Source organism: Benincasa hispida, chromosome 4 (assembly GCF_027475165.1).
Source record: "Benincasa hispida cultivar pf3 chromosome 4, pf3_genome.v1.1, whole genome shotgun sequence".
Lineage (NCBI taxonomy): Eukaryota > Viridiplantae > Streptophyta > Magnoliopsida > Cucurbitales > Cucurbitaceae > Benincasa > Benincasa hispida.
Window position 1 is genome coordinate 9,260,329 of NC_143481.1, and position 27,966 is coordinate 9,288,294.

Sequence of the window (27,966 nt, forward strand, 5' to 3'; positions counted from 1 at the left end):
ATAATTATATCTACTAGTAAGGGAAAGAAGAAAAGTTATGGTTCAAGCTAAACTCGAGATAACTTATCAAAATTTGTTGAATTGAGCCATTTTATTCAATTTGAACAATCTATAATAATTATTCGAGTGGATCTTTTAAAACCTTTAATAATAATTAAAAAAAATGATGATAGTTTAAATGATCATAAACTTATCTAATCATATTATTATTTTTTATTTATATAACCAAGGTCCCATTTGGTAATCATTTAGTTTTTTTGTTTTTGTATTTTTAAAATAAAGCCTATATAATCCACAATTCTTATAATAATTTGTAGGGTTAATTCTTAACCAAATTTGAAGTAGTGTTTATAGACTTAATTTTAAAAAACAAAATAATTATCAAATGAGATCTAAAGATATTCAAATTTTAGCTCTCACTAACTTTTCTCATGAACTTGTTCCTTTATCATGTTTATAATATATCAAATTATTTATAAAATTTAATAATTAAAACAAAGTAAGAAAAAAAAAAAAAGCAATTCATATCTTACCTACCTCAACAAGATTTAATTTCTTTAAGAACATCCTGAACAAGTTTTGATTTATTAGAAAATTTCATTATCATATTTTGAACCATCTTGATAATTGTTTAATTTGTAACTTTAAAATACTAGTTTATAAATAATAATAATATTTTCATAATCTTTTTTCTTTTTTGGGGGGTTATCTTCTTTTTCAAATTGTTTCCAGAAGTTTAAGCCTAACTTTTAATCATTTAAGAAATATAGTTTTAAACTTTAAAAAAATAGTAAGGAATTCAAATATGCATTAAAGAAATGTGAGAAATATCAAAAAGATTAGGAAGAAACTAACCCAATTTATATAAATAAAGTACTAAAATTAAGGTAGATGTGATAATCATTTAATTCTTTAATTTTTATTTTTTTGTTTTTGTTTTTAAAACTTTTGTTTGTTTTTACAAAATTTCTAATCCTGGTTTTCATCTTCCATAGGTAAAGAGTTGAAGTTTAGCTAAATTTTGAAAAACTAAAAAAAAATCATAAAATTATCAAAGGGGCATTAATTGTTATCCATGAAACCTTGGCAATGTGACAAATAATTATTATTCACCATCAATGGAAATTAACAATAAAGTCTTAAAAAAAAAAAAAACCAATTAGATCTTTGAGTTCAATAAAGGTGAGGGCCAAATTTGAAACATCAACCTATAAGAATTATATTATTTTTGCTAACAATTAGCTAGTCATGATAGAATATCTAAAGATAATTGTGGGAGTTCTTTTTAAATTATAATAAGAGAAAAATTTAAGTGTTGTCTTAATTGGTGCATCCTAAATTGTTGTCACCTAATATTTTTAATATTTTTTTTAAAAATCTTTTATTGCTCTTATAATAATAGATGAACCAATAAAATAACAAAAATAAAATTGACATTGCCAGCTAAGTGCCAAATGGTCGGTCGGATTTATAATCTTTGGAAAACTCCCCAAAAATTTTGTTAAAAAACCACTGTTGTGTTGTCAGCCTTCACCTTTGCCAATGTAAACCATATCATAATAAATAAAAACTACTAATATAAAAGAAAATATACCACCGACCTTCTAGAAGAAATTTTATGTTTCCGTTTCCGTTTCCGTTTCGCAAGCAAAACATCCACCATGACGACGGCGACGGCGACGGCGACATTATCCTTCGATATGTGGACTCCACACGGCGGCCCCCCAAAATACTAACTCATCCTTATCTTCTTCTTCTTCTTTTTCTTCTCAAATTGTACACCAATCAACGCCGCATTTCCCTTTATTTCTCTTTTTTCGTCCTTTTTCATCTCTTTCAAACACCCATTTTCCCGGAGATTTTTTTCAAACAAAAATTAATCCAAACCAATCACAAGAAAATAATGCAGAGAAATAAAAAATAAAGATAGATTAGTGCAGGGATCCATCAACAAATTTGCTTTATCATCTCCCCTGTTACAAATTCGAAGCTATATTTAGATATATAGCAAATGAAGAATGGGTACCATATTGGGTCCATTCAAATTTTAATTTCCACAATCCCCAACGATTTGAATCTCTTTTTGGAGTACACAGGGGAGACATGGGAAAAAAAAACAGGGGAAAGTAAGAAGTGGAGAAGGCTATGAAACAGTGATCAACAATCAATCTTCATCAGAGCTTTCCGGGTCCGGAAACTGGTTCAAATCGGGTTTGTCGGAGATGGGTTTGGATTGGCGGAGAGAAGTTTGGTGGGCGGCGGCGTCGACTCTGGCACCGACCTCAATCGCTCTTTTGCGGATTGAAGAAGGTGAAACGTCAAGAAGCTGGTGATCCATGTCCTGTAAGATCAGGTCCGGGAAATTGAGGCGGGCGGATGGGCCTCTTAAGTAAAACACGGCGGTGTCGTAGGCTCTAGCGGCGGCGAGAGGGGTCGTGTAAGAACCAAGCCAAATCCTGGACCTCTTGTTTGGCTCTCTGATTTCGGCTACCCACTTTCCCCACTTCCTCATCCTAATTCCTCTGTACGGCTTCTCCTGCCGCCCTGTTTGCTGCTTGCGCTTCTCTGGAATAGTCGTCTCTACAGATTCTTCCATGGTATCAGAGGCTTGATTTTGAGTTGAATTATACAGCCATAGGATATAGAAAGAAGAAGAAAGAGACCAAGTCAGGGAGAGTGAGTAAAACTGCGAAACCCAACCAAATAGACCGCAGAGAGAGAAGACTTAAGACTTAGAATTGGAGGGGTCGGCGTTTGATAGGGGAAGGTATGATGTTTATGTGTTAGTTTATTTATATGTGGGCGGAGAAAGAAGAGGAAGGGAGTGTGAATTTAGAGAATTAATGACGGCCACCACGTCGTCGAAGGGTGAAGGGACAAATCCAAAGATGGCCGACAAATTCAATCGTCTGTCACTCTGTCTGTCTATCTAACAATTTTTTTAAAAAAAGAAAAAGAAAATAAAGGTAAGGAAAATTGCATAATTAGTTTTTAGAGCATCCATAAGCATAGGAGGATAAGGGATAATAAATAAATGAGAATCCAACATAAACATAAAAGGGTGTGTCAAGCATGTGAGGGGAGAGGACATTGTGGATTAGGATTTCCCAAATTTTGCTTTGCGCCTTTACAACGCAATGCTCTAATCCACACAAACCAATTTTAATTCAAAATCATGCCTACTATTATATGTCACCACGAAGGAAGGTTGGAACAATTTTTCTATGGTTAAGGATAAATTTGAATTTTCATGAAAAACAAGCTAAATTCACTATTATTAAAAACGAGATTCAAAAGTATTGAAATACTGAACGAAGATGAATCACGAGTCAAAACCTTCATGGGTCCAACCTTGACTTAGAGTATGTTAACCTTGATTCTTCGTTACATCTCAAACTTCTAAACTAACATAAGCATCAGAAACAGTGTGACAAGTACAACACCAATGTTTACATTATTCTATTTTTGAATATCACATCTTTTCTAATCAATAAATTTAGTAAAATACATGTGGATAAGGTCAAATATTCTTAGTCCAAATTTACACATGAACATCTATATTAACATTATAGTTTGATAAGATATCTAATGGTTAATTAGAAGGAAGATGGCTCCATTATTATTATTATTATTATTATTATTTTATTTGTTCATAAGATCCATGAAAATGATAAGGAGAGTTAAAAAAAAGAAAAAAATTAATTGACATGTATTTCATTATTTTTAATTAAGTTTAATAGAATGGTGAAAATAAATTTAATATTATATCAAGATATTAATGAATTATCAATCATATCGTAACATTCATAACCCTTTGTTTGCGCACAAAACAAGTGGGTATTATAATATATAAATAAATATATATATATATATATATATATATATATAATTTTAGAGAGAGAGAGAGAGAGAAAGGTCGGTGCTGCTTGGTGGATGGGAGAGATTGTGAGATAGAGAGAGAGATAGGGAATGGCTTTTCATCCACGCAATGAAGATAAATGGAACCTCATTTACGGCAACTCTTTCTCTTCCTCTTTCCTTTGGTACTTAAAAACTTAATTATGCGTCATTTTTTGGCAAAACTTTAGACTACAAATCATTTTCTATCATAAATATTATGATAATATATGTCGTATCCATTGATTATATACCATATTCTCATTTTCAAAAATGTTATCTATATGTCTCAATATTGCACACTATTAATATCCATGTAACCTACTTCATATTTATCAAATTGCCTATAAATAGTGGTATTGTGTGAGTTTTGAAAGATACATATATTCAACAAAATTCATGAAAATTAGATGAAGTGGAGAATTTAGAGAAATTTCTTATTTTATAATTTTCTAATTTATTTTATTTTGTTTATTTATATATTATGTTTAATTTATTTTATTATTATATTATATTATATTTGTTTTAATATTCTATTTTATTAGTATATGTGTTCTCGTTGTGTTCCTCAAGTTCACAACACGTTATCAGTACAAATTCCTATTGTTTTCCTCTTTAAAGGTAGATCCTAAAGATATATCGGTTTTTTCCTCTTCGTTATAATTAATAAATTTAATGTTATTTTGTATATTTAATATCTATTAAATTTCTAATATAAATACAATATTTTATGATAGTACTGCCATGAAAAATCTCACAAATTAGAATTTTTCGTCCTTAATATTAACGATAATAATTATTTGTCATGGGTGTTTAATGCTGAAATCTACTTGGATGCTATGAATCTTGGAGAGACTATTAAAGAAAAAAATACGACATTCAATCAAGACAAAGCAAAAGCTATGATTTTCCTTCGTCATCATCCCCATGGATTGAAAATGAAATATTTTACAATACAAGATCCTTGTATCTTGTGGAAAATTTTGAGAGAGAAGTATGATCATTGAAAAACAATTATTCTTCCTAAAACTTGTTATAAATGGATGCACTTGGAGCTACAAAATTTCAATCAGTAAGTGATTACTACTCCGCATTATTTAAAATCAGTTTGAAAGTGTTTTATGCAGAGAGAAAATTACTGATGTTGATATGTTAGAGAAGATATTTTATACATTGCATGTCTTGAATATGTTCCTGCAGCAGCAATATCAAGAGAAATATTTTGAACAAATTTCATATTTTCTCGTGGCCGAACAAAATAACGAGTTATTGATGAAAATCATGAATTTCGACCAACCTGAACGACACCATTCCTTAAAGTGAATGCTGTGAATTTTAGTAATAATCGTGGTCGAGGTCGTGATCTGGTCGATGTCGAGGTTGTGACCGTAATAGAGGAAGAAATAATTATTATTTTCGTGGTAGTCATTCTAATCATTCAAATTTCAAAAGAACCACACAAAATGATAATAATAAAGGAAATGCTCCACAAGATAAGAGTTCAAAAAGTGTTGAAAATAAAGGCTTCCGATGTGGAATGACTAGGCAAGAACCAATGGGTCACATATCTCAAACAGGTTATCTATTCACATGGAGGAACTGTTGTATCGTGGCGGTCAGTGAAACAAACCACAACGGCTACTTCCTTAAAACATGCTGAAATTCTTGCAATTCACGAGGTTAGTTGATAATGTGTATGGCTAAGATCAATGACCCAGTACATTCGTGGAACATATGGTTTGTCTTCTAGTAAATATCAACGATATTATACGAAGATAACACAACATGTATATCCCAAATCAAATGAGAATATATTAAAGTAGATAAAACAAAACATATTTCACCAAAACTTTTATACCCCTTGATCTTGAGAGAAAGAGTTTCTCTAATTCTATAACTTTTTTTATAATACTCTTTTCTTGAATATCATTCAAAAAAATTTTGGATTGACCAGTATTCCACCAATTAATATCCCAAGATTTTAGGCTTTTATTAAATGAATGGAATGCAGTAGCTGTCCGCTCTCCGGTTGGGCAGTAAGGGTCGGAGAAGGGCAATCACTCATTCTTAAAACGAAGAGACTCATAGCATGGCAGAGGCAAATAGAGATTTTGCACATTTTCGTTAAATCCATGAATAGGATCTATATAGACACATAGGCCCATGGATCCATACATCTCGATCGGAAAAGAATCAATAGAAAAAGAAAGAATCGGAATTGATCAATATATTTCTCGAAACAAACTAAAAGGAAACGAAACGAAAGACGAAATGGTGATATCACTATATAACAAATTTGTTCAATAACCTCACAGACTTATTTACAAAGGCATTACCTACCGCAATCTTTGAAAACCTGGTGCATAACATTGGAATGCGGCGACTTAGAGATCTCAAATGATGTTTCCATAAGAGGAAATAAATATATTTTTTAGGAGTATAAATTATATGAAATATATAATCTTTTCCCTTCATTAAGATTTTTTCCCATTGGGTTTTTTTCCTAATAAGGTTTAATGAGACATATTTCATACATATAATGGATATCTTTTGAGTATTATAAATATTATGATAATATATGCTTATTAGATGCTTAGTGTCCATTGATCATGTGTCATGCTCCCATTTTTCAAAATGTTGTTCATGTGTCTCAATATTACACATTATTAAATGTCTATGTAATCCACCTCCTACTTTCCAAATTGCCTATAAATAGTGGCATTTAGTGAATTTTTGGAAGACACACATTGGGTTCCATAAAAATTGGTGAAAGTGGAGAATATAGAAAAATTTCTTATTTTATATTTTGCTAACTTATTTTATTTTGTTTATTTATATATTATGTTTAATTTCTTTTAATGTTTATTTATTTTATTATTTATTTATTTTAATATTATATTTTATTGGTATCCGTGTTCTCATTACTCCTCAAGTTCACAACACTTTTATGTATATATATCATTTTTAAATATCCAATCTATTTACTTCTTTTTATTCTTATAATTTAGAAACTAAAAAGGTACATTTTAAAATTTTAAAAACCAAAAATTAAAAATTTAGGACTCGTTTAGTAACCATTTTGTTTTTTGTTTTCAGTAAATTTTTTACTCATTTGTTATAATGATTTGCATCTTTCTTAAATACAATAGTTGATTTCTTGGCCAAATTTCAAAAACAAAATAGTTACCAAATGGGACTTAAGAAATAATCAAGTAACTTTTTCATTTAGTTAGTTATTGTTTTTAAAATAAAGTTCACTTTGAGGTCATGACTAAAGAAACATTGTTATAAAGGTTATAAACATCTCCATATCTACTAAGGGTGGTACTGAACCGATTTATTGGTTCAAACGAAAACGAATCAAACCGCATATATGTTGTTTGGTTCGATTTTGAATTCGACTTTGATATTTTTTTAAAAACAATATATGTATTAAAATTAAAAAATGGTTCGTTCTGTTCAATTTTAAATTCACTCTTGTTCTTTAAATTAAAAATGATTCAGTTTTAAATTCGATTTTTTCTTTTTTTTTGAAATATATAAATATATAAATAAATAAATAAATTAGTTAAAAACGGTTGGATTCGATTTCAAATTTGATTTTCGAAATTGAAATTGAATCAAATTGAATTAACTCGGTTCCAAATTTTCTTTAAACCGAACCGAAATACAATTTTCAGTTTCACTAAATTTTCGGTTCGATTCGATTTTCACGATATAAATGGTCATCCCTAATATCCACTTGTTGTACTATAAGAATATCGTTCTCAAAGTATAATACATTTTTATTAAAAAATTTCAATAATAAAATTCATAAACTAAAATAATTAAATAATTAGGCCTCATTTAGTAATCATATGATTTTTTATTTTATTTTTTAAAATTAAATTTCTTTGATCTACATTTTTTATAATTTAAATCTTTTTTAAATATAATAGTTGAATTATTAATCAAATACATTTGGATGAGATATTCTTATCATCCAAATTTAATAATGGACGTACGTGGATGTGGCATACCAAATAGCGCGGGTTGAGATTAACGAATCTAATTAATAATATTAATTCTTTTTTTTCTTAAGAATAGACTATTAATATTAATTCCTTTTTATTAGTTCATAAATAATAATAATAATAATAATAAGATTATTAAAGTAATTAATAATTGCATTGTTGGTGAGGCGGCACCTAAACTAAACAAAACTAAGATTTATTTAGAGACGTGTCACCATTATTAGTTTGGTGATCATCATTATCATTGTTCATTATTGCCTCCCACCATATGGTTTGATTTAAAGAATGAATTTTAGATTCTTACGAATTATTAAAATATTCACATTCTTTCTTCACATATCAATATTAATTCTATATAATGTATATAAATATTATTTTATATGTTTTTTTTCTAAATCTTAGTTAGCTGTGCAAACCTACCAGGTGAGAATTGTCAAGGCCTTTGTTCCCTTATAAAGTTTGTCTTTTATAGCTGTACTTTGTTTAATGATCTTTTCTTAATTATATTAAAATTCAACTTTAAATTTACATAAATTTTAGACTAATACCCCTTTAAAACAAAATTAGAAGATTGTAAAACAGATTACTAATAAATGACCAAAAACATTGAAATGTTGAAGCCCCACGGTAAATTTAGATAAATATTAAAAGTGGACTCTGAAACTTATATAGTTGTAAACTTGTCTAATTTTGAGGGTTTAGTTTTTAAGAAGTATAATTGCAACTACAACTATATTTTGGAAGTGATTTTTACAGTTTGCTGACCAAATTTTACCAAAATTTAAATAGCTTTTAATATGCTCTAACTTTTAAAAGTTTCATATGAATTCTTTAAAAAATGAAAATTAATCTGAGGGATACTTTGTTGGATTTAATGATACGAGCAAGATAGCCAACAATGTGAACAAAAAGAGAAAATAATTAACACACGAATTGTTAACCCAATTCGATGTAACTTAACCTACACCTGGGGGGCTAAGAGTCCAATTTAGAAAGAAAATTCACTAATATTCAAAAGTTTACAAATAAACAACTTATCTGATAGAGAAACTACCTTGCGTTACTTGATAGAGAAACTTGACAAGGATGAAAACCAGCCTCATCAGTAGGTGACAAAGCGCCACATGGGAGCTGACATCAATGACATCGTGGACGTTCTCTCTCCCTAACAAATTCTGGTACAATGGTTGTCCTTCACCTGCAAAGGAAAGATTTGATTCATTCATTCTTTTATCCTTACTTGACATACAATTGTATATATAAGGAAATCCTCTCTATATAGAAATACACAAGAAAAAGAAAAATCATTCAATATAGAAAAAGGAAGGGAAGAAAAATTTAATCTCCCTCTTTTCGTCATCCTCTGTTTTCCTCATTCCTCTTTGAATTTTTCCTGTTGTCGTGACTTGGTATCAGAGCCAATGGTAAGAACAGCGATCAAATGGTGAATACGCCAGCTACCTTCTCTGCCATCTTCCCTAGAGCTGTCAACAATGGCAACATCATAGGACCTCCTTTAAACCAGCTGCTCAATCAAGTAACATCCATTAAAATGGATAGGCCGAACTTCTTACTTTAGCAAAATCTTACATGGCCGATCCTCAGAAGCTACCGACTGGAAGGCTACCTAATCGGGGAAAATCCTTGCCCCAATAGTTTCATTACCAAGCAAGCCAGTGAGCATTCCGATGAAAGCTCAAGTGCCGATCTAGCTGCTTCAACAATGTCTGATGTCGAGCTGCAACCGAACCCAACCTATGATGCGTGGATAGCCTTCAATCAGCTTCTGTTAGGGTGGCTCTACAACTCAATGAATTAGGAAATTGCTACGCAAGTTATGGGATTCCAAACCGCTAAAGAGCTATGGGAAGCGGTTCAAGAATTGGTTGGAGTTCAATCAAAGGAAGAGACGGATGACCTCAAAAGAATGTTCCAACAGACCTGGAAAGGCGCGTTGAAAATGAGTGAGTACTTGACTTTGATGAAATGATATGTTGATGGCCTTGCTCTTGCAGGTTCTCCGATCTCTCCGCTTGATCTTATATCATAGGTATTGTCTGGGCTTGATGAGGAATACAATCCGATGGTAGTAGCAGTCCAAAGCAAAGGAAAAACTCGATGGTCTGACCTACAGTCTGATCTTTTTTCATATGAGAAAAGGCTTGAATATCAGCTTGCAATCAAGACCGGGATTACTGGAATGGCCAATGTCTCCCTCTCTCCCAGTCCACCTTCAGTCAATGTTGTGAAAGCAACTTCAACACTTCAGCAAATACTTATTGTAACCTATATGGAAATACTCAGCCTTCAAATTTCAGGGGGGGGGGGGGGGGAGGTCGTAACAAAAGGCGTGGCCATTGGAATAATGCATCAACAACCAGATCTACCTGTCAAACCTGTGGGAAACTTGGTCACACTACTGATATTTGCTACTTCAGGTATAACAAGGCGTTTAACAACCCTCGACAGACACACACCCGAGCTGAATCCACCCAGCTCTCACCAAGCAGAAACCAAGAACAGAACACCTCTGCTTTACTCTCACTCACTTGGCTATTGCTTCCCCTGAAACAGTTGCTAACCCCAACTGGTATGTCGATAGTGGTGCCTACACTCACATAACTAGCAATCCTACCTTCCTCCATTCCTCCTCCACCTACACAGGTACTGATAAAGTCATCGTTGGCAATGGTACTCCCCTCACTATATCTCGTTATGGACATTCCAAACTCCTTACTAAGTCTGGTGTTCTTTCACTCCTCAACATACTTTATCTACCTGCTATAGCTAAGAATTTAGTTAGTGTGTCTAAATTAGCTAAGGACAATAACATTGTTGTTGAATTTCATGCTGATTTTTGTGTGGTTATGGACAAGGACTCGGGGGTAGCACTACTGAAAGGCCAGCTTAAAGATGGACTTTACCAATTGGACACTGTCAACCAGTCGATAAATAATGCACCCACTGCTTCAGGATCATCAGGTGCTAGCTTGACTGCTCGGTTCTTTGTGTCTCCTCATCTGTTTGAATTCACAACCAGCACGACTGTCTCCAAAATGCTTCTCCACAGGCGGCTTGGCCATCCATCCCCTAAAATTTTTTCAAAACTAACTAGTGGATGTAATTTGAAAACTACTGATAATGAGAAGTACTTTTGTGAAGCTTGTCAATTTGAAAAGTCTCATAACTTACCTTTCTCTGACTTTTATCTCATGCACAAACACCCTTCGATGTAGTGCACACTGATCTCTAGGGGCCTGCCTCAATGCCATCAACTGATGGTTTCAGATGCTATGTATTGTTCGTTGATGACTTCAGCAGATTCACTTGGTTATACCCTTTAAAACGGAAAAGTGATATTGTCGTTGCCTTTCAACACTTTCAGGCATTTGTTCATACTCAATTTAATAAAACACTTCGTACACTGCAGATGGATGGAGAGGGTGAGTTCAAAGCCATCGCTCACATGTGTGATCAGTTAGGGATTCAAATCAGGGTCTCCTGCCCCTACACATCAGCTCAGAATGATCGTGCTGAGCGCAAACACCGTCACATTGTTGAGACGAGTCTCACACTTTTAGCACAAGCCAAAATGCCCTACACCTATGGTGGTATGCCTTTCAAACTGCTATTCTGCTTATTAACTCGTTTCCTTCTCCTATTCTTTAGGACAAGAGCCCAAAGGAAGCTCTCCTTGGCAGCACATTGGATCTATCTTCTATTAGAGTCATTGGCTGTGCATGTTATCCTCACCTCCGATCGTATTAGACTCACAAATTTGCCTTACACAACAGAAAATGTGTTTATCTTGGTCCCTCACCAATGCACAAAGGTTACCGCTGCCTAACTGATGATGGAAAAATAATTATATCCCACCATGTGATATTCAATGAAGAAGAATTCCCATTTCAAACAGGCTTTGCCAACACTCAGTCCCAAATCTCTTCAAATTCAACTCCACCAATCACCAACTGGTTTCTCTAATCTCTCGATTACCCACCCTCAAACCAACACTCACCAAGTACCAATAGCCCCCACCAGCCTTTGTCCTTCTAAACTTTTATGGATCCAACATCGAGTCCATCAACTCCACATTCCAGACCTAACCTACCACTCATTGACTCTCCTTTACCATCTCCCTCTCCTCCAATATTATCACATCCACCTCTCGATCCTACTACAATGTCACCTCAGATTACCTCCCCACTACCTTCCCCACAGCAACCCATACAGCCTGCAGTTCAACCTCTCATAAGCACTCATCCAATGATCACCAGAGGAAAGGCTGGTGTCTTCAAGCCGAAAGCTTGGGTTGCTGAGCTAAATACTGACCTCACTCAGACTGAACCCGACTCTATCTCCTAAGCTCTTACAATTCCACGATGGCAAGCTGCAATAGTTGAAGAACTTGATGCTCTACAGCATACCAACACTTGGACACTAGTACCGCCTTCTCTTAATCACATTGTTGTAGGTTACAAATGGGTTTACCACTTAAAGCGTGATGCTCAAGGTTCTGTGAACACCACAATAAACCAAACAAGTAAAACGTTTAGCCCCCCTTCCCCTTCCCCCCCCCCCCCCCCCCCCCCCAAAAAAAAAAAAAAAAAAATTGTTGATACTTGTTTCATGATCTTCGTATTATTTAGGCTCCCCTTGAACTTTAGGCTTCTTGTTGACAAATCTTGTATGTTTAGGCTCCCCCTAAACTTGATACTTCTTCTTTTCAAGATGTCCACCACCAAGCCAAAAGTATTCGGACAACCCACAAGAACCAATACTATAACAATGTAAAAAACACATCAACGGCTAAATCAGCAACACCTCAGTATATTCCTTTTAGCATGAACACACCAAAAACCTTGAAGAATAACAGTGGTAGAACAAAACAAAATATTTTATAGCAGCACTAAGAAAGGTAGAATAACACTCATAAATCACCAAGCAGACCCACGGGCTACAAAAGGACAAACCAAATATCTAATAAGGCAGAAAACGAAAAATGCCAAAATAGGACAACCCAAACGAAATGTTAAATATATGAGAGCCAGCAACCAATAAAGGAAAATTTAAACAGTCGATAAAAAGTAGTAACAAGCTCCCCCTTTGGCAGAAACATTTTTTTTATCGACAAACAACAAAGAAACAAAGACACAAGCCAAACACCAAACAACAGCGGAAATAAACAGAAAAATCATAACAAAACTAGACTAACCAACACAACAGCCAAAAACAAACCAAGACAACAACTAAAAACACCACAACCCAACCACTCCCCCTTGATTACCAGTAAAAGAAACTAGGTAGAAGGAAGAACAGGTCCTTGAGAAGTAGTGGCCTCATCATGCACAGGCAAGGCCAAACTCAATGTAAGTATAAGAGATTCCAAGGAAGCACAACGATCAACAAGAGAGCGAATGATCCCACTCAAAGTTCTAGGTTCAGAGTAGAATATGGCTCCCCAATTCAGTAGGAATCCGAAGACCTTCCTTAGAAACACAGAGATTAGCAGGCAAAGGAAATTCATCAACACTGAGAGGCTGAATGTTGTGAACAATATCAAGCACATGCGACCCTTGAAACAACTTGAAGCTCAGATTGATAACTTTAGCCGCAGAACCAGGAGAATCACTCGAAGTCAAAATCGTGGGGCATTAAGACAACATAATGTCACAAAGAATAGAGGAAAAGAAATAAAAAGCATGATTGCAAAAGTATCCACATGACATAACAACTGATTATAGACAAAAGCTCCAAATCAATCGGGGTACTTGTGCCAATGTTATATAATAAGTTGGCCAGAGTGGGAGACACACCACACCCATGAGTAGGTGGGCCAATTAACAATGCCTATCTTGTGAAGAATGACATATTTTAAACTCAAAGTAGCAGTTGGAAACTAACTGGACTTAGGCCAAGATAAACAAGTGCCACTAATTAATTTAGATACCAACACTTCAGCATAGAGAAGAGGATCAACAGAAGTAAGAAAGGCTTCACGACCTAGAAACTCATTAATAATATCATGAGAGATAGTGAAACAGACACCATGAACTTGCACCTTCCTATACTCAGCACTACTGGGATCATCAAAGAAAGTAGAAAGATTGACAATAAACTCATGAATAAGATGGGGATAAAAAGGATCAACTTGAGTCACAGTCTTCATTAAACCAACCTGATGAATGAGGTCCATAATTGCCAAACAAAACTGAGTTTTGTCAGAGACATTGTGTTTATCAGCAATTTGACGTTGAACAATATATTTCCATTTACACACATTCTCTTCACAATGAAATGAAACACCATCGATTGGAACAAAATGAACATTTTGAGGAATCTTTCAATGCCTAGCCCTAGTAGTGATCCTCTTTGAAACCTTGACAGGTTGCACTTTATGAGAAATGGAGGAGCGCTCATTTAAATCAGAACAAGAAGATCTCTCAAAGATACGAGGTTGCTTGGAACTAGTGTGACTGGAGGAGCCAATTTTTTTATGAAAAGAGTCGGATGATATCTTTTTACGCTTCCTCAACTCAACAAGGACAACATTATCATAAGAAGAATTAATGGGGTGAACATCAGCATTCAAATCATCCTCAGCATTGCAATTCGGAGAATTAAAATTAACAAAGAAACTAGGTTTCAAAGTAAGATCTTAAAGAAGAGCATTCAAATTAGTTTCACAATCACCAACGTCAAGATCAATATCAACAACAGGGGTCCCAATGTCAGACAACACATCATTAACAGCATCATGCTCAACCACAGCAATGGTGCATGCATTCAACAACACATTCAAAGTAGAGTCACGAGCAATAGAAGCAGAGATGTCAAGATGATTAGAAGAAACATTAACACTCGAAGGCACATGCAAAGGAACAAAGGAAGAGTTACATACAAAAGTATCTTGAGAAGATACATTTGCATCAACAACATTTGTGGTCTCAACATGAACATTATTGGTGATTTCAACAATTGCAGCCAGATTAGACACATGCATGGTAGTTTCAACAGGCAAAGAACAAAGGAAGAGTTACATACAAAAGTATCTTGAGAAGACACATTCGCATCAACAACATTTGTGGTCTCAACATGAACATTATTGGTGATTTCAACAGTTGCAGCCAGATTAGACACATGCATGGTAGTTTCAACAGGAAAAGAATAAAGGAAAGCTTACCTTAAAAAAAGGTTAAGTCAGATGGAGTAGAACCACGTGGAGAATCAGAACGAAGGCGCTTCGAAAAGGAGAAAGAAGGACCTCTCATTCGCACACCATAAGTATTAAACCTAGATGCCGGAGTATCAGTGTTTGACATCACGAGCTGGCTTCGTAGACTTGCATGGATTTCCCTTGGGCACACGAGTATGTTGAACACTACTTCTTGTACTCATCATTATCACAGAAGATAAGAAAATAGAGCAAATTTCTTGCCATAAATCGTCGATTCTCACCAAGTAGGAGATGGAATCGAATTTGTAAAGAGTAGAGTAACTGAGAGAGAGAGAGACTAAGGGTAACTTGGAAAAGGCAACCTCTTTATAGGAAGGAAAACATGCATAATCAATACGGTAGTTAGAGCACCATTAACCATCAGCTGAGAATCCCAATAAAAGACCTACATTCCTAATGATTCTATAACTGATATTAATTGGTACATTATCAGTTTGCAAAGCCCTAGAGCTGCCTTTAGAGATTCAAATGTAAGGCATCAAGAAGTTTAGTAAAAATATCAGTAAGTTGTTTATTTGTTCAGACATGTTCAAAAGAGATGACTTTTTTTTTTTCAACTAGATCACGGATAAAATGATGTCTGATGTCTATATATTTGGTGCGATGCGACTATGTTGAACCAGATTTTTTGAAATGTTAATGGCACTCATGTTATCATAATATAATGTCATAACATCTTGAAACACATTATACTCCTTAAGCATTTGTTTCATCCAAAGTAATTAAGCACAACTACTTTCTGCTGCAATATATTCAGCCTTAGAAGTAGACAAGGACATGCAATTCTGTTTTTTTACTAAACCAAGAGATAAGATTATTCCCCAAGAAAAAACGCCCACCTAATGTACTCTTTCTATCTTTTGAACACCCAACCCAGTCAACATCACAATATCTAATAAGGACAGGATTGGTGTCAAAAGTGTACCACTGACCATAATCACTTGTTCCATGCACATATTTCAAAATTAGTTTAACTGTAGTCATATGACTGGTTCTAGGATTGGACTGATTTCGAGCATACACACCCACGACATAGGCTATATCTGGACAACTGGTTGTAAGATAAAGTAAGCTCCCAATCATACTTCTATATAAACTCTCATCAATAGTTTAGCTTCAGAATCTTATGAAATATTAGAATGAGTAGCAGTTGGAATGCGTTTGGATTAAGCTTTGTCAAGCCAAATTTTCTCACCATATTTTAGCATACTTATCTTGAGAAAAAAATATACCATTATCCAGTTGCTTAACCTGAAACCAAGGAAGTATGTAAACTCACCCACCATGCTCATCTCAAATTCTGCTTTCATTTGATCCACAAAGTTTTCTACTATGCTTTGAGGCATTCTACCAAAGATAATATCATCTACATAAATCTAAGTTACGATCAATTTCTTACCAATTCGCTTGATGAATAAAGTCTTGTCAATCCCTCCTCGAGTATAGCCATTCTTAGTCCAAAATTCTGCCAATTTATCATACCAAGCTCGTGGAGCTTGCTTAAGGTCATAGAAAGCTTTCTGAAGTTTGTCCACATGTTGTGGGCAAGTAAGATCCACAAACCCTTTAGGTCAGACAACAAAGACTTCTTCGTTCTGATACCAATTGAAAAATGAAATTTAATCTAAGGGATACCTTGTTGGATCTAATGTACGAGCAAGATAGCCAACAATGCAAACAAAAAGATAGAAGAATTAACACACAAATTATTAACCTAGTTCGGTGTAACTTCGCATACATATGGATGGCTAAGAGCCCAATTTAGAAAGAAGATTCACTAATATTCGAAGGTATACAAGTGAACAACTCATCTGATAGAGAAACTATCTTGTGTTACAATAAACCAAACAAGTAAAACGTTTAGGCTTCCCCTAAACTTGTTGATACTTGTTTTAAGATCTTCATACTATTTAGGCTCTCCCTGAACTTCAAGCTTCTTGCTGTCAGATCTTGTATGTTTAGGCTCCCGTAAACTTGATACTTTTTCTTTTCAAGATTTCCACCACCTAACCAAAAAGTATTTAGACAATCTATAAGTGTAAAAAACACATCAATAGTCAAACCAACAACACAGTCCTCAGTATATTCTTTTTAGCATGAGCGCACACAAAAAAAAAAAAACCCTCAAAGAATAATGATGGCAACACAAAACAACATCTTTATAGTAGCACTAAAAAAAAGGCAAGAATAACACTTCTAAATCACCAAGCAGACCCATGAGCTACAAAAGAAAAAACAAAAGTATCTAAGAAAGGCAGAAAGAGGTAATTGCGAAAACATGACAACAACCCAAACGGAATGTCATAAATATGAGAACCAACAACCAATAAAGGAAAATTTACACAACTAATAAAAACAGTAATATCCTTGAACATTAAAATTATTTCAGTTGATAGATACAAACTAATGCAATAGCTCATGTGTAAAAATTAAAAGACGTATATGTGACACCATTTATTCCATTATTTCATTAATAAATTGATGTGCCTCTACTAATATGTAAAAATTGATTTGTTGTACGATGATGTAAATGATGTCAATTATATATTTTGATATGAAATGAATGATAACGTACAACATGATAAATAATTGATTTTGTTAAATGGGTCTCATACTTATTTTTAGCTAATTATTGGGTGTAGTTATGAGTAATAGTTTGTTTTAGTTCAATATATTTGTAGGGTGAATCAATTGAATTATGTTCGAATTGACATAGTTTATTAACAATCTTAAGTATTTTGTTTCATAGTGGATTTTATACACACCATTGAAGTTTATTACACATCCAAGAATACATTAGTGCAACGTTCTTATGGGTATTTTATTTCTCATTTGTATACAATTTTTTCTCTGTACTTTTAATAGAGACAACGTTCCCAATCTTCTATATAGTTAAACTTGAGTTGTGAATTATGTGATGCATACTTTCATATTTATACACATCAATTGTCACATCCAACCATGTTTGTCGTTTTTATATAAAAACTCTTCAAATGGATTTCGTTTTAATAATAATTTTAAAGGTAGAAGTATTTTGTATAATTTAACCCATTTAAAATGAAAAATAAATAATGGACACGAGGCAACATTCAATATTAAGAGGGAAAAAATAGGAACAATAATTTTGTACAAAAATGAATTCACCCTACATAAGTGTGTATAATTCTGTTGAAATATTATATTGTTTTATTATTTTATAGAGGAAAAATGAATATTGAGTATGAGCATATAATAATAAAGATGGTAGAAAGGAAGTTGATGGAAGTGTGAAAGTGGTAAGATTAATGGAGGATTGGTTGGGGAGTGAATGAGTTATGGAGAAAGGGGAATGACATTTGGCAACTTGAAATACATTATATTGGTTTTAAGAAAAAGATATATTTTTTTAATTTCTAGATTTTGGATATAGTGTTCCTTTGATCCTCCGTTTCAAAAAGTTATACTTTTAATCTTCATTTAGTAACTATTTCATTTTTGTTTTTGGTTTTGAAAATTAAGCTTATTTTCTCTTGTTTTCTTATAATAGTTTGCATATTTCCTAAATACAATAGTTGAATTTTTAACCAAAATTCTCCCAAAAAATGTTTTTAAAAACTACCTTTTAGTTTTCAAAATTTGACTTGGTTTTAAAATAGATAATAAAACATGAGTTTTAAAGGTGGAATAAGTGTTTATAGGCTTAATTTTAAAAAACTAAGGACAAAACGAGGCTTTAACTCTTAAGTTTTGAGCTTGATTTCAATGTAGTACCTAGGGTTTCAAATTATTACAGTTCTATCCTTAAGATTAAGTTTTGTTTCAATTTGGTCTCTAGATTTCAAGATTTACATTTTCAATATTAATTTTCATTAAATACTCACTTTTAGCCTTAATTATTTTAAATTAACTAGTAGACATTAATGTCAAATAGGGTTGAAACAAAAAATCAACAAACCGGAAAATTAAACGATTCTAAACCGGTCCAATGATTTGGTTTGATTTTTTAGTATAAAGTTGGACATATTATATTTTATTTGGAGAAAACTAAAATGTATTGGTTCGGATCAATTTTTTATTGGGAAAACCATTAAAAAATGAACCGAACAGAGGATATATATATATAGATTAAAAATAAACTCTAACATAAGACGTCTTTTAGTATTTTAATTATTATGGTGCATGTATATTTGTTGTTTAAAAAAAATGACCAATCGTTATAAAACTGGTATTTTTTTTTTTAAATTTTAAAAAGTGCCAAAGAAAAAAAAAAAAACAAAAATATCAAATTTCAATCTATAAAACAATAGACCCAACTTTAATTTAAAATTAGCGAAAATAACCCATTCAAAACAAAGTAGAAATAAACAACAAAAATTTGGGAAAAGAATACCAAAAACTGAAAACCAAACCGATAATAAACCAAACCAAATAACAACCAATCCATTGATTTTGTTCTTTATTGTGTTTTGGATCCCTTATTTGTAAAACCTTTGGTTTGATTCAGTTCTTCGTTGGCCCCAGAACAGACAAAACTGAACCAACGATTACCCTTGATTGTCAAAGACGGAAGTGAGTATTTAATGTAAAATTGAGGTTATAAATATTCATCTTGAAAACCTAAGGACCAAGTTGGAAGAGAGGAAAAAAAATCAAATTTTGAAGGTAAAATTGTAACATTCTCAAACCTAAGAACTAAATTAAAATGAAAGGTAAATTTTAAAAATAAAAATAAAAGTACATTTTAAAATTTAAGCACCACAATTTAAACTTTTGGACAAAGAAGTTTTTTCTCTCTTGTTTTGATGAGCTGCAAATGCAACAAAGCAGCTCAGCAGAAACCACACTCAACAATCATTCCCCACGCCTCCGTAATCAATAAACTTTAAAAAGCATCCAAAAGGAACAAAACAATATTTGCTGTTTCCAGTTTCATCATTGGAAGAATATATATGCGTACATACACGCATTTTAGCTATATTACAATCAACAGTTATATTTCAACGAACGTACTTGTTAGGGTTATGTTTATTTTTTCACCAAAAAAAAAAAAAAAAAAGTTAGGATTATGTAGGCTAATTAAATGCAACCATATTATTTAGTTGTGAGGATATTATATAAAGTTTAATTATCAAATAACCATGACCTAATTTGAAGCCTAATTTTGATCAAAATCTGATTAAGTTTGAGTCAAGATGTGTTGTAACTTGTAATGTGAAGGGATATGTTATGGTCTCCATTCTAGCTCATATATATTTTGTTTTATCTCATTTTTCATTTATTTTTTTAGGCAAGTCTAGAGCATAAATAAGACTCCTTATTCGGGGCATCCGTAAATAAATTTATGCTAGTATGGATTAAGGCACAAAACAGTATCTCCTCCCTATAAAATAAATATCTAAAATGAGCATGACAGACCAAAAACCAAACCGACCGAACCAAAGTCCGTCGGGCAAGATAGAAGCAACGTCATTCGGTTCGATTCATATGGGAAACAAAAAAACTGACAATCAGTCCATCGAAAATTTTGGATTGATCGAAACCCGACCGATATATTAAAAACTACTGAATATATATAATTTTAAAAATAAAGCTGCCATTTCCGATCAACCAACCACCTGCCCGACCAATGATCACCCGTAGTCAATTTCAACCTCATTTAATGTTAAGCATTTCCACCATCCCAAAAGGTAGTGAGTTTGACAGGTTAAAGCAGTTCTAAAATTTAGATGGAAAATTTTACCTAAAAAGGGGGAGAAAAACATTTATATGGAAATTTATGTCAATTGTATTAGTAGTAGTAGGTTGCAGGGAATTTAATTTGTTGATAATGGAGAAAGAGGATAACAGATACATCCTTAGAAGTTGAAATAGTAAAATTATAACATTTTTGTATTTTTTTTAAATATTTTGAATTTGAAGTTTTAAAATTTAGAATTACATCCAAAAGAGATAAAAACCTTCATAAATTTAGAGTTGCATCTTCTAAACGATTTCATTTTCTCAAATTAAAATAATATAATATAACATATTACAATAAATAATTCTACAAAATTTATAACCAAAAACATATTTTATACTAAAAGAATGTCATAAATGAACTAAAAATAGTTGAGTTCCCTACGACCTTTTTTTTTATATAGTTTATAAATATATTATATTAGCAAACACATTTTGACACCTAATTAAATTGGAAACCAATATGATAACAAGAAATATAACTCTTTTGCCAGAAACTTTAATCAACAATAATAAACAATATATAGTTATCATGAACCAACCAGCTACACAGAAACTAGAATATTAAGACTTCAAAATGAATAATATGAAAAAGTCAGAAAATCTACAAGCTTCCTTAACTACCAAAGCAATTGAAGTAATATCAGCCTACAGCAAAAATTCTAACAAGCAAACATTCTCGAGTGTAGATGATAAATTATTCTCCCTCTCCCCAAACAACAAAAGCAGTTAAAACTGGACGTGCCAAGATGATTATTGATCCTAATAAACCCCTAATTGGCAGAATAAAATAGAAGGGTAGAAGGAAATTACAAATCTAACCTTGAAACAACTATTAAATAACAACAGCAACATCTTTGTCAGCCCTGCGCCAGGCTATTCAACGTTGCTGACCATTGTGAACATACACACCTATTTGTGATCCTTGAGCACCACAGCTGCAACACTTCTTAATGATTCTGTGGCCTTCAGCAAATCAGATTCAGAATGGCCAGCAGACACCATCAACCTGATTCCTACTGGCAAACGGCATTTGTCGAGTGTCGATCTTTTAGAAGTCACAACAAATACAGAGAATTCCTTGAGGGCCTGGAAACAAATACACATGTTCAGAATATATAATGAAAACTGTCTTGACTAAGTTAGAGATAAGATTACTTACATGTTCAGCAATGTTTTCAAGGAGTTCTAGGTCATTTTGTATCGAACCCGTAGATTTATCTAACATGAGAAAGACAATGGGTGATTCTTGATCGCTTACTAGTTTAAGTCCCGGTACATCTGACAATCCTGCATTATCCCATGAATTTTGAAATAAATAAGCATAATGTCATCCAAAATTTGGAAAAGAAAGAAAGGCTGTAATTTAGGTAGCATGCAAAGCATAGGCATATCCGATCACAGTAGCAGCTAGACCGATATCCAATATTATGCAATGTAAAATATTCTGAATAGTGAAGGGAGAACATAAGAACCTTAAATCCCCTTTAGTTACTATTTGGCTTTCTATTGTTTTCTTTGTTTTGTTGTCTACATTTGAGAAGTGTTTTCAAAATCCAAGGTAAGTTTTAAAAACTTGTTTTTGGTTTTAGAAATTGGATAAGAATTCAAATATTGACTTAGAGGGAAGATGAAATCCAATTTAAGAAATTTCACATAACAATGAGGACTTGAAATTTAATACTTTTGTATCAATGATCCTATCTTAATCATCAAAGAAATGCGTAAATAATAACTTAGAAATCCTATATTAAATATAGATAAATTAAGCTCTAAGTCTTTAACACACAATTAGAATGAGATCAGAACATACCTTGCCATAAAATAGCTATGTTTTTTTTCAGCTTTGTTAATAGAATGGGATTTTCCTCTATAAGATCTATGGCAGTAATGGCAGCACTGGCCAGATATGGGGGCAATGAAGCAGAAAAAACATAACCCGAACTGCTCAGACGCTGCGCAATTAAATAAGAAAAACTTAGCAGTTTGAAAGAATGGTAGCTGCAACCAAACTATAAAAATTAAAATATTTAGAGCAAGCACTGAATGTTATTGATCCATTTACAAAATAAGGTAAATGAAAAGAAACAGGACGGAGAGGGAAAATGAATCTATTTTTGTACTATTAATTGATGGTACCTGGTGATCAATGACTCTAGCACTTCCTGTGCAGAATCCTCCTTCTGTAGCCAATGCATGCCCCATTGCAGCAGTTACTATATCTATCTTATCCACCTGCAACATGAAATCATCATCAAGAATATAATTCCAATAGCGGGCAAACCTAAAATTTTTGTTAATAAACATACAGAAACCCCACAGTGTTCTGTGAGACCTCTTCCAGTACAGCCAAGTACGCCAAAGGAGTTGCTTTCATCCAATAAAACACGAAATCGATACTGCTCCTTCAATTTGATGATCTCATCCAATGGTGCAATTTTACCAGAATTCTACAAAATTAAAAGTAAAATATCAGAAAAAATCGTTCAAGTAGATTTTAATATATGATAAATTAAACATAGTGTGTGTGAGAGAGAGAGAGAGCATAAAAGCTCTAAAAGCCAGTCCCTCTGTTACAACCCATTTTCACCTGTTAAATTATATGCAGTTAAACTAAAAGACGGATGGGTGCCCCAGGAAAATTCTTTGAATTATATGAAGATCGCTATCTTCACATTGAAGATCTATGTAAGATAACTTCACATTAATACTCTAAACACGACATCCAAAATGGAAGTGTTGAACAACCTGGTACACTGCTTCAACCACAATATAGCGTCGTAGTTTCTTAGCCCTTTCATTTCCAGCAGTAATTTTCTCAAGAGTATCTCTCAAGGATTTCATATCGTTGTGCTTGAAATATACAATTGTGCTCCTGGATAGATATAGCCCATTTTGTATTCCCCAATGAACACCCTCATCCCTGGCAAAAGAAAGAAGTGTGGCTTTACTCTTTAACCTAGAGTCCCATACTACTGCAATTGGTATTTACGCCCACTATAGCATTAGATAACAGAAGAGAAATAACAAAATAATTGGGCCCAACCCAGTCTGCTAAACAGCTATCAAGACCAAACCCAAACAATGAAATACGAGCATTCTATGCCATCATAATACATGGCTCCTGAAGGCAACACTGTGATATAGGAATGAACTCATAAGTCGTACCAATTAGACTCTTAAGGGAAAACACTACTCAGAAAGGGAAGGGAGAAAATGGACAAAAAGCTTTCTAATAGCCTTATTCCATACTCATCCAAATTAAGTATAAAAAAATCATTGAACTTGAGATAGAGCTTAGGAAAATATCTTTTTTTTTTTCAAACTATAGAAAAACACTAAACATGTTCATCTTCTGCCCAGAAGAATACAGAAAAGCGAAAAGGTATTAATGGTTAATTTTATTTGAGTTACCTGAAAGTTTAAGTGTACTGATGTTTTAAAACAAACTATATCATATGATAAAGGTGACCAAATAACAATCATAAATTATAGCATAAGACAAATGACCAATTACCTAATAAAAACAACATATAATAACATTAAAAGAAACTAAAAAAATTAAGCAATAATGTTCTTTAATAATAATTCGGCAGTTATCGTACTCACACTACAATGACATCCCCTCTTTTACAAAAGGCCGGAATTGCACTAAACATAGTAGAAAGTCCATAAGAATACAGAATTGAGTCTGGAGTTCCCAAAAATTTTGCTATCCTGGCCTCACAATCAAGGTGTACATCTGTAAACAGTTAAAAAAGACAAGTCATGTACTGCTAACTGCCCCAAAACTCAGTTTTAATTCAATTGCCCAAACTTACCAATTGTCCCATAAAACCCACGAGGACCACATGAACCAACCCCATATTTCTCCAATGCATGGGTACATGATTCCTGACAAAAAAGATTACTGTAACTGACTCTAAAATGCAAAGAATCTGTACACACTCTAATTACTAATTGGAAATTTCTCACGTACAAGTAACTTCTCGTGGCCTATCAATCCAAGAAAATTTGCAGAAGCAAAATTCACTACTTCTTTTCCATTGATAATTGAATGTGGTCCAGCAGAACTGGATAAAATGAATTGGTAAGTAAAACAAGGGAGCAAACTACTGAGAATATAAATAAGAAATTAAAATAGCTTATCATCAATCAAGAGTTAGAAGTTGGCATAAACTAATCACATGGACAGGTTAAATTTGAATACACTGAAAGACAGTAAATTACAAAAATTCAATAATTAAAAAGAATTATTGCACAAGAGTTAAGAGTTTACATGCACTAAAGATGAAAGCACTTCAAATGGGGAATTTGAGTAAGAAATAGTAAATTGAAAAAGTCCCTGCAAAATAATTTGCAGCCAAAATTGAAAGTTTAATTACCTTTCCAGCACTGGCGGTTCACTCTCCATCTCTTCTGTGAGAGATGGAATAAGGGGTTCAGGAACCCATTCATCACATAACTCATCTATTTCCTACAAGGATCAAACATACTCTTGAGCAAAATCATGCAAGGATCAACTAATAACTTGATTGTTTATAAGACAACAAAATTACTAATGATGGATTAAAAGAAGGCTAAATTTTTAATTATTCAAATTTTATATATCATTATCTATACATGCTCCTCTTGAACTCCAATCTCAGATCCACCACTGCCTGCCTGCCTAACATCTATTCTTTACCAGACAAGATCAGCTGTCATCCAGCTACTTTACTCAAACTAGCCTAAAGTAGTCATCTCAGAGTAACTATTAACATTTGAAAATAAGAATGACAAAAACAATCTTAAATCAAAACAGGTGAAAAACCTTCTTTGTTAGGGGCCGCTTGGGAGGCTTGTAACTCTTCTGGGAAAGCAGGAAAAGTATGACCACCAAAAGGAGAACCTCCACAAACAAATGTCCTTCAAGAAAAAGGTAAGAAACGAATAACTCACCTAGCAGCTGAAACATAAAAAAACGAATATAAACCAAATCCCTTGCAGAGATAATAATGATACCTCCAATATGCACACCAAAGATAACTGCTCGAGCAGAAGGAGCATCAAGAATCAAGGTTACCCAGTCTAACGTAGATTTCACTATACTTGAAAACATCGATTCCATTATAATCCCCGCCTGAATCTAGCTTGTGAATAACAATTTGAACATCAATTGGAAGTCTACACTTGATTCATGCTTTACAGCCGAGAGACCATAATTTTTACAATCCTGTATTGTCCATTTTTCCGTGTCAACACCATTAAATGATCATTGAAAAAAGCGAACCTTGTTAGAAAAGCACCAGTGAAAACTTCTGGAAAAGATTACTTAAAAGGTGAACATCAAAAGTTTATATGGTCCGGAGAAATGGGCTAAGGAGTGAATAAATTTCATTATACTGGTTGGAATCATAAGAATAAGAAACTTATACCCCAAAAGCAATGAGAAACCCAGTCCTCGCGAATCAAATAGCCGAAAATTCTGCATGGTATGGTATTGATTGAATCAATCGCACATCACTAAATTTCAAACTGAATTAGTAGCATGAAGACTAAGATGGCTAGCCGATCTAAAATCTGAGTGAGCCTAGGGTTACCTGAAACCAGCTCAAATCTTGCACCGCCGTATAAACATGAAGAAGATGCCCGAGGAAATGGAAAGTGAAAGCGATTGAGGAGAAGAGAAATGATGAAATTACCTGATAATTTTGGAGAAAAGGGCAGCATGGAGCGACGGATGCAAAGGGCGGATGTGGATTTTTCTCTCGGTTTACCTTTCACTCGTCGAAGATTTGGAAAACTAAAAACGAGAGAATGGGTCAAATCTGGAGAATGCAAGAAATTAAAAATAAATAAAATTATTATAATAAAATAAAAGAATCACCTTCGCTTTTATATTGTTTATTCGCTTATCCCGCGCAAATGACATGGCCCTGTGGCATCAGAGCAGTAGCCCAGTAGCCACATCATCGTCATTTCAATATTTATTACAAAAATTAAAATGCAAGTTCATTAGTTAACTTTTACCTTTGTGTCTATTGTCAAAATAAACGTACTTTAATTGGCAATGGCAGATTGAGTTCAAAGATCTTTTGGACCAGTCTGAAAATTCTAGTTTGTCAAGTTGGCTATCCAAATGATTCAAAATGGGACTTCCAACCCTACCCAATCTTTATAATTTCGGGTTGGTTTTGGTTGAGTTGTCGAGTTATTTACTTTTTTTTCTTTTCTTTTGTAGTACATTTTTTATTAACTTAAAATACTGCAGATCTTTAATGTCGATTTTAAACCGACATTAAAGATGAGCTATAATGTCGGTTTAAATTTTCATTTTTTTGTTTTCCTCCTTCAATTTTTTGCTACCCTCTCAAAATTTAGGGTTTGGTTATATATAGGAAAACGAAAAGAAAGAGAACTTCAACTCTAGACGTACGACTCCCTTCTCCCTCGCGAGTTCTCTCACCTACGACTCTCGCTGTTTTCATCTCCCTCGGCTGCACAAGCGCCGTCGACCACATCTACGCCACCACCTTCATCGATCATATGCAGGTCTTCGTTCGTCATTGCCATCGATTACAGTAGATTTTAGTGGGTATTTTCCTCTCTCCTTCATGAATTACCTCACCCACGCTTGTGTTCATATGGAACTTATTTGCTCACCTTCATTGCTCGTACACCTCCCATCCGCACCTTCAAACACTGTGGATTGTCAATCATCGCCTACCTCGAACAATAGATTTTTGTTTTTCTCTCCCTCTCTCAGCTTTTCTCTCTCTCTCTCTCTCTTAAATCTCCCTCACTACCGCACAGATCTATGGATATGTGGTTGCACTGTTCTTTGAGTTGCCACTGACTCTATTGTGGGTGAGAGTTTAGTGAGTTTCTCTTTGATTTTTTTTGTTTTCTCTTGAATACCTACTAAGATTTTGGCCTAATCTTGAACTACCTATTATGTATGGATTATAGATTTGAGGTATAGAAGAATTTTGAGTTTGGAAGCAAACTATTCTACAGTATTAAAAGATTGTTTTAGGTATTTTTGACAAGTTCTTAATATTTTATAAGCTTTTTGGATTCTTTATTAAGGCTGGAAATTGGGTAATGACCCTTAAATATTGT

General features: G+C 33.4%; 2 protein-coding genes across 3 annotated transcripts; both read right to left on the reverse strand.

Annotated features, from left to right (window-relative positions):
- Positions 1-1,904: 1,904 nt before the first annotated feature.
- Positions 1,905-3,253, reverse strand: LOC120075135 (ethylene-responsive transcription factor RAP2-1-like). The gene has a single exon (XM_039028309.2). The coding sequence runs from the start codon at positions 2,594-2,596 to the stop codon at positions 2,165-2,167; it is 432 nt and encodes a 143-aa protein (XP_038884237.1). The 5' UTR covers positions 2,597-3,253; the 3' UTR covers positions 1,905-2,164.
- Positions 3,254-21,419: 18,166 nt separating this feature from the next.
- Positions 21,420-26,715, reverse strand: LCB1 (long-chain base1). 2 transcript variants are annotated; one of them, XM_039030780.2, is made up of 14 exons: positions 26,547-26,715; positions 26,280-26,329; positions 25,867-26,077; positions 25,676-25,770; positions 25,248-25,339; positions 24,842-24,935; positions 24,684-24,756; positions 24,472-24,604; positions 23,611-23,785; positions 23,172-23,312; positions 23,002-23,097; positions 22,676-22,817; positions 22,025-22,152; positions 21,420-21,951 (listed from the first exon to the last, which is right to left on the reverse strand). In XM_039030780.2, exons 3-14 carry the CDS (start codon positions 25,970-25,972, stop codon positions 21,775-21,777), a joined length of 1,452 nt encoding a protein of 483 aa, XP_038886708.1. In that variant the 5' UTR covers positions 25,973-26,077; positions 26,280-26,329; positions 26,547-26,715; the 3' UTR covers positions 21,420-21,774. The 2 variants fall into 2 exon arrangements, with proteins under 2 accessions (XP_038886708.1, XP_038886709.1); XM_039030781.2 differs by having other exon boundaries at positions 26,445-26,712.
- Positions 26,716-27,966: the final 1,251 nt, after the last annotated feature.